This window comes from Lipotes vexillifer, unplaced genomic scaffold (genome assembly GCF_000442215.2).
Source record: "Lipotes vexillifer unplaced genomic scaffold, Lipotes_vexillifer_v1.1 scaffold1359, whole genome shotgun sequence".
In the NCBI taxonomy this organism is placed as follows: Eukaryota; Metazoa; Chordata; class Mammalia; order Artiodactyla; family Lipotidae; genus Lipotes; species Lipotes vexillifer.
In genome coordinates this window covers 249,891-270,879 of record NW_006771596.1, presented here as the reverse complement: position 1 = coordinate 270,879, position 20,989 = coordinate 249,891, and the positions used below count along the sequence as shown (strand labels likewise).

Below are 20,989 nucleotides of genomic sequence, written 5' to 3'. Positions count from 1 at the left end.
AAAGAACTGAACTGTGATCTGAGCTACTGCTTACCATATGCATGAAAATGTGAACTTAAGCCATGTTAATTCAATACTCTTTGAAGCAATATAACAAAATGCAGAATCTCTTCAACATGGCATTCAATGTTCAAGATATCATCCAGAATTACTCAGCATATGAATAATCATAAAATGTAATCCACATCATAATTACCAAAGTCAGTAGCTTATCTTAGGGTTAATTCTTGCTGTTGTATATTTTATTAGTTTGGACAAATGTATAACTTATATCCATCATTATAATATAATACAGAGAATTTTGACTTTCCCCAAAGTCCTCTGTGCTCTGCCTGTTCATCTTTCCCCTCCATAAACCCCTGGAATCAACTAATCTTTTTACTGTCTCCATAGTTTTGTCCTTTTTAGAATGTCATATAGTTGCAGTTATACAGTCTGTAACCTTTTAAGATTGGCTTCTTTCACTTAATATGCATTTAAGGTTCCACCATGTCTTTTCATGGCTTGATAGCTCAAAATAATATTCCACTGTCTGGATATAAAACAGTTTATTTATCCATTCAACTGCTAAGGACATATTGGTTGCTTCCAAGTTTTGGCAATTATGAGTAAAGCTTCCATAAACATTCATGTGCAGGCTTTAGTGTGGACATAAGTTTTCAGATCCTTTGGGTAAATACCAAGGAGTTAGACTGCTGGATCATATGGTATAAGAGTATGTTTAGCTTTTAAGAAACCGCAAAACTGTGTTCCAAACTGGCTGTACCAACATTCCTGCCAGCAATGTATGAGAGTCCCTGTTGCTCCACAGCCTCATCAGAACTTGGTATTGTCAGTGTCCTGGATTTGGGCCATTCTAACAGATGCGTAGTGGTATCTCATTATTGTTTTTATTTGCATTTCCCTGATGACATATGATGTGGAGCATCTTCTCATATGATTATTTGCCAACTGTATATTTTTTTGTTTGTTTGTTTGTTTTTTGGGTTTTTTTTTGCAGTACGCGGGCCTCTCACTGTTGTGGCCTCTCCCGCTGCGGAGCACAGGCTCCGGACGCGCAGGCTCAGCGGCCACGGCTCACGGGCCCAGCCGCTCCGCGGCACGCGGGATCCTCCCAGACTGGGGCACGAACCCGTGTCCCCTGCATCGGCAGGCGGACTCTCAACCACTGCGCCACCAGGGAAGCCCTGCCAACTGTATATTTTTTGGTAGTCTGTCAGGATCTTTGGCACATTTAAAACTGAGGGTGTTTGGTTTCTTATTGTTGAGTTTTAAGAGTTTTTTGTATATTTTGGATAATGTTCCTTTACCAGATGTTTCTTTTGAAAATATTTTCTCCCACTCTATGGCTTTTCCTCTAATTCTATTGATATTGGCTTTCACAGAGTAGAAGTTTCAATTTTAATGAAGTCCAGTTTATAGGTTATTTCTTTCATAGACTGTGTTTCTGATGTGGTACCTAAAAAGGCATCATCCTACCCAAGAAACCACCCTACCCAGGAAACCCATCTAGGTTTCCTCCTATGTTATCTTCTAGGAGTTTTATAGCTTTTCATTTTACCATTAAGTCTATGATCCATATTGAGTTAATTTTTGTGAAGAGCGTAAGGTCTATGGCTAGATTCATTTTCTTTTCATGTGGATGTCCAGTTGTTTCAGCTCCATTTGTTAAAGAGATTTTCTTTTCTACATTATATTGCCTTTTGCTCCTTTGTCAAAGATCAGTTGACTATAAGGGGGTCTGTTTCTGGGCTCTCTATTCTGTCCCATCGACCTATTTGTATGTATGTATGTATGTATTTATTGGCAATACCACAGTGTCTTGATTACTGCAGCTTTACAGTAAGTCTTGAAGTTGGGTGGCATCAGTTCTACAACTTTGCTCTTCTCCTTCAATAATGTGTTGGCTATTCTGGGTCTTTTGCCTCTCCATATAAACTTTAGAATTAATTTGTCAATACTATAAAAATAACTTGCTAGGATTTTGATTGGGATTGCCTTGAATCTGTAGATCAAGTTGGGAAGAATTGACATCTTTACAATATTATCTTCATATCTATGAAGATGGAATATATCTCAATTTATTTAGTTCTTCTTTGATTTCATTCATCAGTTTTGTGGTTATCCTCATAGAGATCTTGTACACATCTTGATAGATTTATACCTAAGTATTTCATTCATATATTTTTAACTTCAAGTTCCATTTGTTCACTGTTGGTATAAAGAAAAGCAATTGACTTTTCTATATTAGCCCTGTACCTTGCAATTTTGCTATAATCAGTTATTAGTTCCAGGAGTTTTTTGTTGATTCTTTTAGATTTTCTACATAGACAATCATATAATCTGTGAAAAATTTTAAGTCTTCATTCCTTTTATTTCTTTTTCTTGCCTTGTTCCATTAGCAAGGATTTCCAGTACAATGTTGAAAAGGAGTGGTGAGAGGGTACACTCTTGCCTTATTTCTGCTCTTAGTGGGAAAGCTTTGAGATTATCACCATTAGTATGCTGTTAGCTGTAGGATTTCTGTAGAGATTTTCTATCAAGTTGAGAAAGTTTTTCTCTGTTCCTAGTTTACTAAGTTTTAATACTGAATGGGAGTTGGATTTTGTCAGATGCTTTTTCTGCATCCATAGATATGATCATGTGACTTTTCTTAGTGTGTTGATATGACAGATTACATTAGTTGACCTTTGAATGTTGAATCAGCCTTGCATACTTGGTATAAATCCCACTAGGTTGTAGCACATAATTCTTTTTATGATTTTTTGGATTCAAATTGCTAATCTTTTGTTGAAGGTTTTTCATCTATGTTCAAGAGAAATATTGGTCTGCAGTTTTCTTTTCTTGTAATATCTTTGTCTGGTTTTGGTATTAGGGAATGCTGGCCTCACAGAATGAGTTGGGAAGTATTCCCTCTGCTTCTATCCTCTGAAAGAGATTATAAAATTAGTATAATTTCTTCATTAAATGTTTGTTTGAATTCATCAATGAACCCATCTGGGCCTGCTGCTTTCTGTTTTGGAAGGTTTTAGCTGTTAATACACTTTCTTTAACAGATATAGGCCTGTTTAGATTATCTCTTTTCTTTTGTGTGAGCTTGGGAAAATTGTGTCTTTCAAGGAATTGGTCAATTTCATCTAGATTGTCAAATTTGTGGGCATAGAGCTGTTCACAGTATTCCTTTATCATCCTTTTAGTTTCCATGGGATCTGTAGTAATGTCCTCGCTTTCATTTCTGATGTTAATAATTTGTGTTCTCTCTTTCTTAGTTAGCCTAGCTAGAGGCTTATTGATTTTATTGATCTTTTAGAAGACCCAGTTTTTGGTTTCATTGATTTTCTCAATTGATTTCCTATTTTCAATTTCATTGCTTTATGTCATAATTCTTCTTATTTCTTTTCCTCAGCTCCTTTGGGCTTAATTTACTCTTCTTTTTCTACTTTACTAAGGTGGAGTCTTAGATTATTGAGTTTAAATCTTATTTTCTAATAGATCCATTCAACGCCATACATTTCCCTTTAAGCACTGCTTTCACTGTATCTCACAAACTTTGATAAGTTGTGGTTTCATTTTCATTTAGTTCATAACAGTAAAAATTTTCTCTTGAGAGCTCTTCTTTGACCCATGTCTTATTTAGAAGTGTGTGGTTTAATCTCCATGTATTTTGGGATTTTCTAGTTATCTTTCTGTTACTGATTTATAGTTTAATTCACTGTGGTCTGAGATCAGACACTGTGTGATTTCTAACCTTTTCAATTTGTTAAGGTGTGTTTTAAGGCCCAGAATTTGATCTGTCTTGGTAAATATTCCATGTAAACTTAAGAAATATGTGTATTCTGCTGTTGTTGGATAAAATACTCTATAAATATCAACTATATCCAGTTGACTGAAGGTGAGACTGAGTTCAACTCTGTCCTTACTGATTTACTTCGCCTGCTGAATCTGTCCATTTCTGAGAGAGGTGTGTTGAAGTCTCTTACTGTGATAGTGGATTCGTCTAGTTTTCCTTGCGGCCTACCACTTTTTGCCTCATGTAGCTTGACATTCTGTTCTTGGGTTCATACACATCAAGAGTTATGTCTTCTAAGGATCAATACTGTGAAAATGACTATACTACCCAAAGCAGTCTACAGATTCAATGCAATCCCTATCAGATTACCAATGGCATTTTTTTACAGAACTAGAACAAAAAAAATCTTTACATCTGTATGGAGACACAAAAGACCCCGGATAGCCAAAGCAGTCTTGAGGGAAAAAAATGGAGCTGGAGGAACCAGACTCCCTGACTTCATACTATACTACAAAGCTACAGTAATCAAGACAATATGGTACTGGCACAAAAACAGAAATACAGATCAGTAGAACAGGATAGAAAGTCCAGAGATAAACCCATGCACCTATAGTCAACTAATCTATGACAAAGGAGGCAAGGATATATAATGGAGAAAAGACAGTCTCTTCAATAAGTGGTGCTGGAGAAACTGGACAGCTACATGTAAAAGAATGAAATTAGAACACTCCTTAACACCATACACAAAAATAAACTCAAAATGGATTAAAGACCTAAATGTAAGACCGGACACTAGAAAACTCTTAGAGGAAAACATAGGAAGAATGCTCTTTGACATAAATCACAGCAAGATCTTTTTTGATCCACCTCCTAAAGTAATGGAAATAAAAACAAAAATAAACAAATGGGACCTAATGAAACTTAAAAGCTTTTGCAAAGCAAAGGAAACTACAAACAAGATGAAAAGTCAACACTCAGAATGGGAGAAAATACCTGAAAATGAATCAACGGACAAAGGATTAATCTCCAAAATATATAAACAGCTCACGCAGCTCAATATTAAAAAAACAAACAACCCAATCAAAAAATGGGCAGAAGACCTAAACAGACATTTCTCCAAAGAAGACATACAGATGGCCAAGAAGCATATGAAAAGCTGCTCAACATCACTAATTGTTAGGGAAGTGCAAATCAAAACTACAATGAGGTATCATCTCACACCAGTTAGAATGGGCATCATCAGAAAACCTACAAACAGCAAATGCTGGAGAGGGTGTGGAGAAAACCCTCCTGCAATGTTGGTGGGAACGTAAATGGATACACCCACTATGGAGAACAGTATGGGGGTTCCTTAAAAAACTAAAAATAGAATTACCATATGACCCAGCAATCCCACTACTGGGCATATACCCAGAGAAAAACCATAATTCAAAAAGACACATGCACCCCAATGTTCATTGCAGCACTATTTACAATAGCCAGGTCATGGAAGCAACCTAAATGCCCACTGACAGATGAATGGGTAAAGAAGTTGTGGTACATATATATGATGGAATATTACTCAGCTATAAAAAGGAATGAAATTGGGTCACTTGTAAAGATGTGGATGGATCTAGAGACTCCCATACAGTGAAGTAAGTCAGAAAGAGAAAAACAAATATCGTATATTAATGCATATATGTGGAACCTAGAAAAATGGTACAGATGAACTGGTTTGCAGGGCAGAAATAGAGACACAGATGTAGAGGACAAACATATGGACACCAAAGGGGGAAAGTGGCAGGTGGTGGTGGTGGTGTGAGGAATTGGGAGATTGGAATTGACATATATACACTAGTATGTATAAAATGGATAACTAATAAGACCCTGCTGTTGGAATTGACATATATACACTAATATGTATAAAATGGATAACTAATAAGACCCTGCTGTATAAAAAAATAAATAAAATGCAAAAATGCAAAAAAATGGAATGATGCCATATATCTGGAGAAAACTATAATTTGAAAAGATACATGCACCCCAATGTTCATAGCAGCACTATTTACAATAGCCAGGACATGGAAGCAACGTCATTGCAGGAATGCAGGCAGTCTTTGGGAGGTGACAGAACTCCAGCTGACAGCCAGCAATGAAATGAAGACTTCAGTCTTACAACTACAGGGAACCAACTCTGCCAAAGACCTGAGTGAGCTGGAAAGCAAATTCTCCAGAGCCCACAGATAAGAGTCCAGCTCTGCCTGTATCTTGATTTCAGCCCTGTGAGACCTAGACCAGAGGAACCAGCCAAGGCAACCCAAGGCTTCTGATCTACAGAAACTGTGAGATATTAAGTGTGTGCTGTTTTGAGCTGCAAGGTTTGGGGTAACTTGTTACAGCAGCAAAAGAAAACCAATACACACTTCCTATAGCTGGAGGCCTGAGGCACCTTCTCCAGGCCTCCACACCATCCTTTTGAAAGGCAGTCCAAACCTTTACTCCCTAGCCTTCCCCCTGCGTTATTACACTCATATCACATAGCAAAGATCACTTTCTAACAATTTATATAGTTTCCTGATTGGCTGGGTTTATTGCCTGTTTCTTTGCACAACAACAAGTGCCAGGAGCATAAGAAAATGCTTTTTAAAATTCAATTTAAAATTGAATGAATGAATGAATGAATATTGCTGTATTTCCAATAGGTTTGGATTGTGGCAGTATGCAATTAAATCCATGGGACTTGGGTCAAGAAGTCCAAGAATTTTATAGAATATAAAGCTATAAAAAAATTAAGTATCAGTGCCACTGACCTGCTCCATGGATTTGGCTGGTCACGGGTCACCTGAGCAGCAGTGTGTCCTATGTACATGCTCACAGATTAATTAGCAATTTGCTTCAAAGGACACCTAGCTACAAATTGTTTCACTCACTGATTGTCCAGGACATGGCTAGATGCTTCCTCCCTCTTAGACACCCTGGAGCCACCCATTTAGTGCAAGAAAGATGGTAAACCTTAACTTCAGCATTTTTTTAGCTTACAAATCACACTGCCACCTGTGATCTGGTTATTCTGGTGAGGTCATTCAACTGAGGTCCAGGCAATACAGTCTCCAACTGAGAGATAAACTGAAACTCAGAAAGATAGTCATTTGCTCAGTCATGCAAATAACTGCAAGCAGAGCCTGCACTCAAACCCATGGTTTTTCATTTCAAAGTCCATATTCCTCACATTGTGATATGCTGTCTTTTGGCTTGACTGGTTTAAAAAATTATGAATGAGAAAGAAGACATGTAGAAACAGAGAAATTGGTTTAAGAGATCTAAGTGTGGGAGAGTGAGAAGATTTTGAGAAGGGAAAAAAAAAATAGGGCATAATACATTTAGAAAGAGTACCAAAAAGCTTTATTTTTGAACATGGCTAAAAACAGACCACGTACATTAAATATGTACATAATCACTGGGGATCCACCACATATCTTATTAACCTGGATGTGACCCAGGGAAAATTCTAATGAAAATCATGACTCCAGATGCTCTTTTCTCAATGCACTGAGTACAGAATAAGGAGAGAATCATAAGCAGTGATGAAGTCAGAACATCTTAAATTATCATCTTTCCTCAAGCCTCAGGCTTTCACCTGACTAGGAAAGAACATCAGGTATAGGTGACAATGCTTTCCTCATGTCCCATGCTGACTGCGACCCAGCTTTTCTTCTAAAATGGAGGCTGCCACGATTGTGCCTATAACATGCACGGTTTTTAAAAATGGGGAGATAACTACAAAAGTAATACTTGGTTATTTTAGAAAATTTGAAAAATGGAGAAAAATATGAAGTGTAGGAAGAATATTGCCCCAAATGTTACCTTCCCCAGTCACTGCCTATTAACATTTTAGTATACCTCTGTCCAACTCATTTTTGTGGGTTTTTGCATATTATAAAGAAAATGTTATAAATAAAATGGAAGTACTTTAAATTCTCCCTCTCCAGATCCATTTTCTTCTCTCCCCAGAGCCAGCTGCTTTCAAAAATGTCATATATCCTTCAAGTTAATATTTTATTTTTTTGTTATATACGTATTTGTATTATTTTGTGTTTTTAATTTTTTGCATAAATGCTACCATACTGTAGTAAAGTTCTCTTCAACTCAGTTTTCTTCATTCAACCTGTTTTTAAAATCTATCCTTATTGTCAAAAGTGAATGCACTGCTCATAGATTTTTAACTGCTAGATAATATTTCATTATATGACTAGACCACAATTTATTTATTCCCTCTGAATAACATTTACTTTTCCTTTTTTTTCTCTTATATTAAAAACCACTACTATGTATTTAACTATGTTATGGTGGCAAATGTTAACTAGACTTATTGTGGTGATCATTTTGCCATGTATACAAATATCGAATCATTATGTTGTACATCTGAAAGTAATATATATCAATTATATCTCAATTAAAATAAAAAAATAAAATCTTTTCACATTAAAAATAAATAAATTTAAAAAAAGAGTTATGTCTCCTAGGAGAATTTACCCCTTTTACCATTATGTAATGTCCTTCTTTATCTCTGATAACTTTCCTTACTTTAAAGTGTGCTTTGTCTAAAATTAATGTAGTTAGTCATCCTTTCTATTGATTAGTGTCAGCATGGTACATTTATTTCCATCCATTTTCTTTTAATCTATATGTGTCTTTATATTTAAAGTGGGTTTCTTTGGACAACACACAGCTGGATTGTGTTGTTTATCCACTCTGACAATCTCTGTCTTTTAATTGGTACATTTAGACCACTGGCATTAAAGTGAGTATTGATACAGTTGGATTAATATCTACCATATTCATTAATGTTTTCTATTTCACTTGTTTCACTTGTTCTTTAGTCCTACATTTGTCTTCCATTCTTTTTCTGCCTTTTGTGGTTTTAATTCAGTATTTTGTATGACTTATTTTCTCTCATTTCTTAGCATTAAGTTGTTCTTTCTTTTCCCTGCATTTTTTAGTGGTTGCCCTAGAGTTTGCAATACACATTTAAAGCTAATTTAAGTCCACTCTCAAGTAACACTATACCACTTCATGGGTAGTGTGAGTACCTTACTATAACAAAATAATCCTAATTCCTTCCTTCAATTTCTTGTATCATTGCTGTCATTTATTTCATCTATACATATCATACATAATCATATATATATAATACATATATACATGACATACATAATTGAATATATTGCTATTATTATTTTGAAAAAATTGTTATCTGTTAGATCAGCTAAAAATAAGAAAAATATAAGTTTTTATCTTCACTTACTCCTTCTTTGATACCCTTTATATAGAACTGAGTTTCTGACATTATTTTTCTTCTAAAGAACATCTTTCAACATTTCTTGCAAGGCAGGTCTACTGACAACAAAATTCCCTCAGCTTTTGTTTTTATGAAAATGTCTTTTTTCTCCTTAACATTTGAAGAATATTTTGCAGGGTACAGAATTTTAGGTTGGTGTTTTTTTTTTTTTTTTTTTTCCCCCTCTCAACCACTTCTCACATCATTTCATTCCACTTTCTTCCTGTTTGCTTTGTTTGTGAGAAGTCAGATATGATTCTTATCTTTGTTCCTCTGTAGGTAAAGGTGGTTTTTCCTCTGGCTTCTTTCAGGATTTTTTCTTTATCTCTGACTTTCTGTAATTTGAAAATGATATGCCTAATGTGTCATTTTCTGGCATTTATCCAGCTTTGTATTCCCTGAGCTTCCTGGGTCTGTGGTTTTGCCCCACAGTCCTTGGGTGTTCTGTTCTCTTCAGTCTTTGTTTGTTTTTGAGGATTCTACTGATATATTTTCTAGCTCAGAGTTTTTTTCTCAGTTGTGTCCAGCCCACTAATAAGCCTGTCAAAGGCATTTTTCACTTTGGTTATAGGTTTTTTGACCTCTATCCTCTCTACTGGTTCTTTCTTAGGATTTCCATCCCTCTGCTCATACTGCTCATTTGTTCGTGCATGTTGTCCAATAGAGCCCTTCCCATATTAATCATGGTTGTTCTAAATTCTTGGTCTGATAATTATGACATCCCTGTCATGGCTGGGTCTGATGCTTGGGGTGTATCTTCAATTTTTTTTTTTTTTTTTTTGCCTTTTGGTGTGGCTTATAATTTTTTCTTGATAGCCAGACATGATGTACTGTATAGAAGAAACTGCTGTAAATAGGCCTTTAGTAAAGTGGTGGTAAGGTGGAGGGAAGGAGGAAGTGTTCCAAGTCCTATGATTAGGTCTCAGTCTTCTAGTGAACCTAAGCATCTAGTCTGTGAACTTCACAAGTGTTTTTCAGATTTTTCCCCTCTTAGGTGGGACGGGATGGCTAGAGTAGATTGGAGCTGGGTATTTCCCTTCCCCCAGGTCAGTTAGGCTCTGATAATACCCGAGCAGGTGAGGCTCTGGTTAAATAATTTCCTTAGTGCAGGCCTTGTTAAGAAGAACACAGTGCTGTGATTTATTTAAAAAATGGTTCCTTGTCCCCTCCCCATGCTGGAAGCATGAGGGGATTTTTCTCTGATATTTACTATGAGAACCTAGTCGGGCTCCTGGAGCTAAATATCACAATATTGTAAATCTCCACCCTACAACTGGATTCCCCTGGAAGTTTTAACTGTCAAAATTGTGCACACTGTGCCTCTAGCAATTCATCAATTTCAGTTTGGGTTTCCCTATCCCGACACAGATTCCTGTGGTAGCTTCTGCCGAGAGTCTCTGCTCTGGTAAACCCATGACTTCCTGTATTTGCCTTTCTGTCTCTTCAGTCTTGGGGACCAGTTTACTCTGTGTCCTCCTCTCTCTTATAAATCCAAGCAGAGATGTTGATTTTTTCAGTCTGTTCAGCTTTTTCATCATTGTTAGGATGGACTGGCAACTTCTAAGTTCCTTACATGTGGAACCAGAAACTGAAAGTTGCTGAAATAATTTTTTAAATGAAGAACAAAGTTGAAAGACTTTTACTACTGGTTTCAAAATTTACCAGAAAGCTACATTAATCAAGACAGAGTCATAATGATGAAAGACAGATCGCTCAATGAAATAGAATAGAGAGCCCAGAAACAGACCCACACATACTTGTTCAATGGAAATTTGGTAAAGGTACCAACACAGTCCAAGGAGGAAGGAAAGTCTTTTCAACAGAGGGTTCTGGAACCACTCAACATCCATATGGAAAGAAATGAACATCAATCCTTACATCATACCATACACAAAAATTAACTGGAAATGAATCCTAGAGGCATATATAAAAAAAGCTAAAACTATAAAACCCCTAGAGGAAAGTTAGTAGTTATCTTTGCTAACTTTGGTAGATTTATTAGATAGAATGAAGAAAGCATGAATCATAAGAGAAAATTACTTAATAAACTGGGTTTTATAAAAATAAAAAACATTTCCTCTTTGAAATACACCATTAACAAAAAGGCAAGCCACAGAATGGGAGAAAATATGAGTAAAATATGTGTGACTAAGAACTTGAATCAGAATATATAAAGAACCCTCAAATCTCAGTAAGTTAGACATCTCCAAATACTTCTTAAGAGAAGATGTACAAATGGCCAATAAGCACATGAAAAGACGATCAATACCATTAGTGGTCACAGAAACGCAAAGTGAAACCACAGTAAGTTACCACTTCACATCTATTAGAAGAGCTAAAATTAGAAGAGAATACTAAGTGCTTATGAAGATGCAGAGCAACCAGAACTCTCAAACACTGCTGGTGGGAATGTGTACTGGTGCAATCACACTGAAAAACTTTTTGGCAAGTTTTCACCTACCAAAATGATCCAGCCATTCTACTCCTAGGTATTTCCTGAGAGAAAGACTGTAGCTGCATGTTCACAGCAGCTTTGTTCACAATAGTCGATATCTGTAAACAGTCTGAATTCCCATTAACAGGTGAATGGATAAACAATACGTGGCAGAGCCATATAACTGAATGGTACTCAGCAGTAAAAGGAACAAACTACTGATGTATACAACAGCATAGATGAATACAAAAACATTATCCTAAGCAAAAGAAGCCAGAAAGAAAAGAATGTATACTGTAGGATTCCAGTAATATAAAATGCAAACTAATCTATTATGATAAAAGAAATAGTTCAGAATTTGACAGTGGCTAGGAATGAAATCAGGTCGCAACTGTGAAATGGTACCAGTAATCTTTTGGGAGCGATGGAAATGTTCTGTGTCTTTAATGTGGTGTGGTTTCATGGGCATCTAAAATTGTCAAAGCTCATCAAATTGTTTTGAATGAATGCATTTTTTCACTTGTATGTAATTAATTGTATTTATTATGTAAGTTATCTCCTAATAAAGATAATAAAGATAAAAAGATAAAAATAATCATGAAAGGCATATTAGAGACCAAAAAAAAAAAAAACTACAATTGAAAAATCAAAAAAACAATGCCAAAGCCTGCGCCTGTCCACTTTTTTCCTATTTGCAGTTATATACTTAAGAAAAAAATTCTGATACAATTACCAATAACAGGAAGATTGCTGGGTTTTTTTTAAGAGAATGAAATGTTTACCATTATGGTATCAATAGTTTTTTGTTTTTGTTTTTTTTTTTCCAGTATGCAGGCCTCTCACTGTTGTGGCCTCTCCCGTTGTGGAGCACAGGCCCCGGACGCGCAGGCTCAGCGGCCATGGCTCACGGGCCCAGCCGCTCTGCGGCATGTGGGATCTTCCCGGACCGGGGCACGAACCCGTGTCCCCTGCATCGGCAGGCGGACTCTCAACCACTGCGCCACCAGGGAAGCCCGGTATCAATAGTTTTTAAGCATATTCTCCTTATGTGATTTTCCTAACTGGGTATCATATGGCACATTTGCTGTGGGGAGCATACAGCTTGGTGACTTTGAACAAAAAATCAATAGCAGTGATCTGGAAGTGCAGATCTGGTTGAAGTCCTAAGCAGTTATTATACCAGATACTGGAGGGAAGTTCATGAACTAGAAATTAGGTGAACTTCCGGTAACGTTGGCACACTTTTGTGAACAAGTTTTGTGTCTAATTGCTCCCTGGGTGTTTTATCATTGGCAGATTTGCGGGAAGTCTGCCTGTTATAAACCATAGCATAGACAACTAGTTACTCCCTTTTTTGTTCAGTTGGAGTTCAGAAAATGATGAGATCACTTGTGCCAGAGAGAAACTGCTGCATTGATTGATGTTTTTTTAGTATTTGTATTCTTGGAATAAACACAATTTGGTAAAGTATTAGCCTTTTTATATTCCTGGATTCAATTAGCCAATGTTTTATTTAGGATAACTGCACAGATTTTCATAAGAGAGATTGGACTGTAATTTGCATTTTTTGTATTGACCTTGTCAGATTTTGGTATCAAAGTTTTGTTGGTCTTATAAAACAAGCTGACCTCTTAAAACAATTTTCTTTTCTTCGGAAGAATTTTTACAATATGATTGTTATTTCATTTAATGTTTGGGAGAATTCAATAGTGACAATCCTTGTCCTAGGAATTTCCTTGTAGAAACGTTTTAAATTACATACTAAATATCCTTAAGAGATAAAAGACTGCTCAGCATTTCTGTTTATTCTTGTATCAGTTTAGTAAGATATGTTGTTCTAGGAATTTTCCATTCAAATTTATTAGCATAAATGCTATAATATTCTTTTATCTTTTTAATAAATATAAGAATACATTTTGATTTTTGTTAATTTTCTCTGTTATGCATTTGTTTTCTAATTCAGTGATTTTTGCACTTATCACCATTATACTAGTATACTTCCCTCTGCTCTTTCGGTTTGATTTTTTCTTAGTTTTGTAGCTTATTCACATGGAAACTCAGAACACTGATATTCAGCTCTTCTTTTCTAATTTAGCTGCATCCCACACGTTTAGATATGTCCTATACTCATTGCTATCTAGCTCAAAATATTTTCTAGTTTTTGTTGTGATTTCTTCTTTGAGTCAGATTTTTAAGGAGCTTTTCCTGCTTATTTTTCAATTTAGGGCATTTTATAGTTACCATTTTATTGTTTATGTCTAGCTTTTTAAGTTTAAAAACACATTAAAAGTATTTAAAAATCTATGTCTAATAACTCCAATAATAAACCTCCATGTGTCTGTTTTTATTGTTAGTGGGGTCAGATTATTTTATTTAATCAGGGACTGAGTTGTCTGAGCTGTCTTAAAGTTTTCTACCATAGCTTGGCCCTGATCCTGTACTTAGCTAGCCAGGGGTCCACATGAGAATCTGGGGTTTTCTAGGCCACCTCATCCTTGGAGGATCCAGAACTCCTAGTTTGCCTTTTCAGTACTGTGAGATTACAGCAAACTCCTCTTTGACCTTCAGTAGCTTTTTGCCTACTTTCTTATCCCTCTTCTAAAAAGTAGTAGCAGAAAGCTGGCTCACTTGCAATTCCTTTCTCTCCAGGAACCTGACTACATGAGTTCTGGTTGTTTAAACCATTCTCAGATGCCATCACCATTTTTTAAGTTTTGTATTTTATCTGGCTTTTCTAGGTGGTTTTGTGTTAGTGTGCCGACATGCTGCTCCATGAGAGCCAGAAGCGAAATTGACTGCTTTCATCTTAGCCTCTTTATAATCCAATCCACACACAGCAGCAGGACCATTTTTATAAAATTTTAATCAATGTGATGCTTCCCTGCTCCAATGACTTCTTACCACATTCACAATAAAATGCCAACCACTTTCCAGAATTTACAAGATGCTGGTCCCTGCCTCTCTCTCCAACTTCGTCTGAGACTCCACCCCATCCCTTCCACACTTGCCATCCTCCAGCCACCGTGACCTTCTTGCTTAGACATCCAAACTCGTTATATGCAGGACTTCACACTGGCTGCTTCCTCTGTCTGAAATGCACATCCAGCCTGGTCTGTATGTCTGGCTTCTCAGTTCACATGACAGCAACTCAGAAAGGCCTTCTTGGACAACCGCTATCCAAGGCAGCTCTTTTCCACCAAACACATCATATTATGATGTGGTGGTTCCTTCATATTACTTGTCTTCCATTGAAATTATCTTGTTATTTATTTTGTTTTGCTTTTCTCACATTAATGTAAATTCCACAAGGCCAGGCCTTATCTACCTAATCTTCTAATCTTATGACCAGACTGGAGTAGCCAGAGCGCATGTATGGGGATAAATCCACCCAGCTTTGAGGGCAGAGACAGGGAGAATGGGGTAGAGATTACTATACACCAGGGCCCCAGGCCTGATTTCTTTTGTTTTGTTTTGTTTTGTTTTTTTGCAGTATGCGGGCCTCTCACTGTTGTGGCCTCTCCCGTTGCGGAGCACAGGCTCCGGACACGCAGGCTCAACGGCCATGGCCCACGGGCCCAGCCGCTCCGCGGCATGTGGGATCTTCCCGGACCGGGGCATGAACCCGTGTTCCCTGCATCGGCAGGCGGACTCTCAATCACTGTGCCACCAGGGAAGCCCCTGATTTTAATATAATCAATCTTCTTGATGTTTCTGAGACTCTGCTTTTAGGAGTTCCCTGTTTTACTTAGAGGTACAAATATACAGTTTACATAAGCACTCTGAACAGATTCTGTTTAACTTCTCCATGAAGCTATAATCTTATAAATGCTCATTATATCCATACTGGAGAGTAAACAGACCTAAAAGTCAAGAACAGTGTTCCTGGAGTGAAAACAGTTTCTAATTATAGTAATAAAAAACAGGAGATAAATCAATCACCATGGAAGTCTTCTTTTTAATTTCTTTAGTTGGCATTATGTTTAACATGTATTTCTCTCAATTTTCCCTCCTCATTTAAAACTTCTGACAGTAGCTTTGTTTTTTCTCAGATTTATCATATTTTAATTAGCAAAAATATGTTTCCAGTTTGAACTTGAATAAATTTGAAAAAAAACACGTAAGACTTTAATGCAACATTAATCAAAGAAATAAATTGAGCATTTAAACTGCACATTAAAGGGTATTCTTGCTCTTAAGTGCAGGCAACTTCGATTATTTCTCACTGAACATCCTTGGTATGCTAATCAACAAATACGGAAAGTAGGACAGTTTAGTTCTCATTTACCTTCTTGCATACAGATTTAAAGACTTGCATGAATCTTGCAGGAACAGGGAATCTTCATTTCACTCACTACGGTACAATGTGAGACCCCAGAAGCCAACATTAGCTTCCATTTGCAAGGAATCAGGAAACCACGCCAGATATGCATGATTGAAATAAGCCCAGCCCAGTTGCCATCTCTTATCTGAGAACACCACAAGCTCCACCCACATGACATTTCTGAACAGTCCCCTAAGTGTCTCTGGTTGCCTTGGTGCCTTTGCACATGTTGTTCCATCCACCTGGAATGCTCTCCCCCTCCCCCAAATATCCTGCCACTTGTCAAGACCCAAGTCCAAGAGCACACCCTCTGTGAGATCTTCCCTCAGTGCTTTTCAGCATTCTGTCCACACCTTGATTAGGACATTTATTTCATTGTATTTTCTCCTTCCACTAGCCTGCAGGGTCTTATCTATCAGTCATTTTTGTGTCCTTCCTGCCGCTTCGATTTCTAATAGAGAGTACATGCACAATAAATATTTCTTAAATGAATTAATAATCAGCCATGAGAACTTCACCTTGCTTTCCCCCATTTAAAAAAAAATTCATTTATCCTTCAAACTTATCCTCCAGAAGGAGGGGCTCATATGATTAGCTGGAAAGACCAATTTAAGCTTTTGATAACTGCCTTTGGCCTTATCACTCAATGCTGTCAATTTTAACTGATTTTTTTTAACCTGAAATAAGAGGAGGTATAACAATCATTTTGAGTATCTGATATAAGCTCTGGATATTTTCTCCAGAATTTATTCACAACCACCTGTGCACAAAACTGATCAGCATCAGGCTCTGAACTGGTTCAAATTCTGGTTCTGCCATTTACCAGCTGTGTGACCTTGGGAAATTCACTTAACTTCTCTGTGCCTTGGTCTCCTCATCTTTCAATGGGGATAATAATAGTACATATTTCATAGGGTTGTTGTGAGGATGAAATGAGTTAATTATATAAAATGTTTCAAACACTGCTTGGCATAGTAATCCCTATAGAACCTAGTAGTATTAGGTCCAGGAACTGGAGGTATCAAGATAAATTGGATGTGATTCCTTTCCTTGAAGAGCTCAAAGTCTCGTGAGGAAGACAGCTGTGCAAATAGAAGACACTATGTAGAGGTCTGGACAAAGGAGCAAAGAGGAGGAAGCACTTTCCTTCTGAGGCCTGGGATGGGGTGCCAGGTAGGAGGTGGTATTTTAGCTGAGAATTGATGCATGAGCAGGAATCTCTGGTTGGATTAGTTGAGGATGTACAGATTAGGTAGATATAAGCAAAGACACAATTTATGCAGCCATGTGAAAGCACAAGGGGCACTGGGGGACAGCAGCTACTGAGAGTGGTCTTAGTGTAACGTGGGAGGTAAAAGGTGCTGGAGAGTAAAGCCGAAGCACATTGCAGACACTATAAACTGGTTTATTCAACACCTATGCTCAACTCGCTAGTCCCCGGCCCTCCCGACTAGAGAGTCAGGGAAGCGAAACACTAGATTTTCCCAACCAGGTGAGGTCCTGTGATAGGTAATAGGGCTTCTCTTACAGGATAGTAATTCAAAGCCTTTCAAGGAGAAAGCTTCTTTAGTCTTTTTGCTTTCTTCCTACCTGGAACTTGGGTTTGAGGCTTTAAGACAGGAAGACGAGAGCCACCTGCTAAGGTGTAGGGGCAAGACCCAGAGAGCTTGGGTCCCTGGTGGCCGTACTCAGTAGCTGCACTGCCTGGACCACCTCCTTCTGGACTTCCGGTTTGTGAGAAATATCACAGCTGACCAGGCTTCCTCTAGCTTAGAGCCTGAGGCATCCCTAACTGACACAAATGGTAAGCAATGCTGGGTCATTGAGACCTCGAATGTTCTGCCTAGGGGCTGAGACTCCCACATTTGAGCTCTGGATACTGTAAGCTAATTTAGGGGTTTGAAAATACAGCTTTGCAATCACGCAAACCACGCTGTGGTTTAAATCACGGCTCAGCCAGTTACTTGCTGTTTAACTTGAGAAATCAGTTATCCTCAGTCTGAGCCTTGTCAGGGAGACATGTGGTGAAAGTTATCTTAGGATGCCGACCTCCGCCACAGCACACTGGAAAGAACAAGGAGGTCAAGAGCAGAGGGAGAGTGAGGGTTGGCCTGTGTCCTTGCAGAGCAAAGTATATCTGAACTAAAGATTCGGAAATAATTTCAGAACTCAAAGTGGATTCTAGTTGACATTTTTAGCCAAATCATATTCTGATGGTGCTGGATTTTATAAATGTTCTTTGAGACTTATAACACCTTTATGACTAAATGTCTTAGTACAAGCTGCTCTAAAGTTCTTTAGGAGAGGCTTTTTTTTTTTTTTTTCTCCATGTGCTATAAATTCCTGTGGCGTCTTGTATTATCTCCAGGAATGGAGTGGAGTCCACAAATAATTGGCAAGAACAGCCAGGACTGAAGAAACAAATAATGTAAGATTCATGATTCCATGCTAGCGGTCCTGTGGGTGCTTTAGAGTCTGCTGATAACCAAAGTAGTAAGAAGTTCAAATACAACTCTATTTCCCTGACGGCCACTTAAAAGCTCTAATGTTGATCTTCCGTAAAACCTGGGTCAGGCTAAATTAAGCCTAGGAAGTAGGTGGTATAATTTAAGAGACAATGAAAAAGCTTTGGCCCCAAATATCTACACTTTCTTGTCAAGGATGCTTGAAAGTTCTGCATCAGAGATGATCTACTTTGAACAATAAACGAAGGAACCCTGCCCAAAGCGAGTGCCCAGGGTAGTAGTAACACATTTCCATCAACACCAGCCTGATGAGGATAATCTGATGCTCAGATTGAGGATAACTGATTTCTCAAAGTTATACAACTGGCCGAGCTGGGATCTGAACCAAGGTCTGTGTGACTGCAAATCTGTACTTTAAACCCCTACATTATACACTGTGGCATTTCCATGCCCTAAACCCCGCTGTCTCCCAAGCCATGCAGTTTGCAGGTTATACCCTCAAGCTAAAGCAGGGAGCTAGGCAGTCAATGGGTATGACAACTTTCTGCTGTTTCTCTAGGACAGGACTTAGTCACTGTGAGGCTGAGCCTGTTGAGGCTTTGTTGAGGAACCTCCTAGCTCCCAGCTGGTGGTGGAGACACATGTAAGAGAGGAGAAGGGCCTGTATCAGATAAAACAAATTATCCGAAACTCCAGCAAGTTGCCTAGCACTGTGTAAACCAGGAAGATGGCATGAACAATCAGCCTCCGTGTCTATTTAAATCAAACAATATGCAACCCCATATCTTAGTGTTATTTTAAGGCTTATTGATTAACCTGTCCTAGGAAACCTGACAGTTGCAGAATCTCTGGAACTGGTCCAGAGGGACGCAATTCAAATTTGGCACTCTTGCTTAAGGACCACATGCATGGGAAGAATGCGAATGCTTGGATTAAAACACATCACTTCCTTCTCCTGTCTTGCTTTCAGGTGCAAGTTCAGAATCAGAGCAAGAGGCTATTATAGTTGTCCCTCGGTATGTTGGGGGACTTGTTCCAGTACCACTGAGGACTCCAAAATCCATGGATGCTCAAGTCCCTTACATAAAATGGCGGAGAGTTTGCATATAACCTACACACGTCCTCCTGTATGCTTTACGTTATCTCCAGATTACTTACAATATCTAATACAGTGTAAATGCTATGTAAATAGTTGAAAATACAATGTAATGTTAGGTAACTAGTGCCTGTGTGCAGCAAATTCAAGTTTTGCTTTCTGGGATTTTTTTTTTTTCCCCAAATAGTTTCCATCCGAGGTTGGTTGAATCCCTACATGCAGAACCTGCAGATACAGAAGAAGGCTGACTGTGTATGGCTACTGAGTGCAGCTGCAATGAATAGTTTCATGGTTCCACGCTGTGAGACTAATCAAGATCCCTAGGAACTGTAATCCAAAGAGAACATGGTGACTTTCCAGGACCAAGAGAACCATGAACTTAGCAGCAGAGTTTGGGGCTCCAAGGACGGAGGGAGTAGCATGTGGGCTTCAGGGTCAACCGTTCTGTTGTCCCTTAAGCTCCTTTTCAGGGCCAGGGCACTCACCTCGGCTTGCCAGATGGGGTTCACAGTGTTGCCAATGATCTTGGATCGCCTCTCCTGTCCGTGGTGTGGGAGGGCAGGGAAGATGCTGTGCTTCCCAGGCTGAATGGAAATCTTCAGGTAAGGGTCTGGGTTGAAAAACATCCCCTTCTTCAACCCCATGGCCTGGAAATCTATAAAACAGAGGATACTTTAATTTCATGTGTTTTAGCGAGGTTAAAGATTATATTAGGCCTCACACAAGGAGAAGAGTCCATCTGAAACGTGTAAAACGTTTTTCAATCTTTAGACCATTTTCCACCTCATTACAAATATAGACTGATATGTCTCCAGAACCCATTACACGGAACATTTACTGATTTAAATGAACATTTACTGTATTAAATTGTTTTGGTTAACAAGTGCCTGTAATAAGTCAAGACTGGCATTGTGGTCACTATGCTTTTCAAGAGAGGACCATTGGCCCCTAGTGGTCTGGACTTCTGGCGTTCCTCAGGCAGGTTGGGGTGAGGGGCTGAGGATTACTTCGGGAAACCTGGTGCACACTGAGGGAGGAAATCCAACTTGGAAAATTCAGTGGGTCCAGGTGAATTTTATTTTATTTTTGGCTGCGTTGGGTCTTTGTTGCAGTGTGCAGGCTCCTCATTGTGTTGGCTTCTCTTGTTGCAGAGCACAGGCTCTAGGCACACGGGCTCAGTAGTTGTGGCGCACGGGCTCAGTAGTTGTGGCTCACGGGCTCTAGAGTGCAGGCTCAGTAGTTGTGACGCACGGGCTTAGTTGCTCTGCGGCATGTGGGATCTTCCCGGACCAGGGCTCGAACCCGTGTCCCTTGCATTGTCAGGCGGATTCTTAACCACTGAGCCTCCAGGGAAGCAGGAACCACTTCTTCAAAGTGAAGACAGAAAACCAAGGGCTCTAGCCTCACAATAAATATGATTTTCACTGAGTAAAGAGACAGTGCATCAGAAGAAATAAAGAGAAAGGTGAGGATTAAAAGAGCAAAGAGGGCTTCCCTGGTGGCGCAGTGGTTGAGAGTCTGCCTGCTGATGCAGGGGACACGGGTTCGTGCCCCGGTCTGGGAAGA

The 20,989-nt window shown here is 38.5% G+C and overlaps 1 protein-coding gene across 1 annotated transcript in view; it reads right to left on the bottom strand.

Moving 5' to 3' along the window:
- Nucleotides 1–20,989, bottom strand: part of HECW1 (HECT, C2 and WW domain containing E3 ubiquitin protein ligase 1) — a 263,731-nt gene that overhangs the window by 153,702 nt on the left and 89,040 nt on the right. The window contains exon 5 of the mRNA XM_007446985.1: nt 19,909–20,078. Coding sequence (XP_007447047.1) covers nt 19,909–20,078 — 170 coding nt within the window. The remainder of the gene's footprint in view (nt 1–19,908; nt 20,079–20,989) is intronic.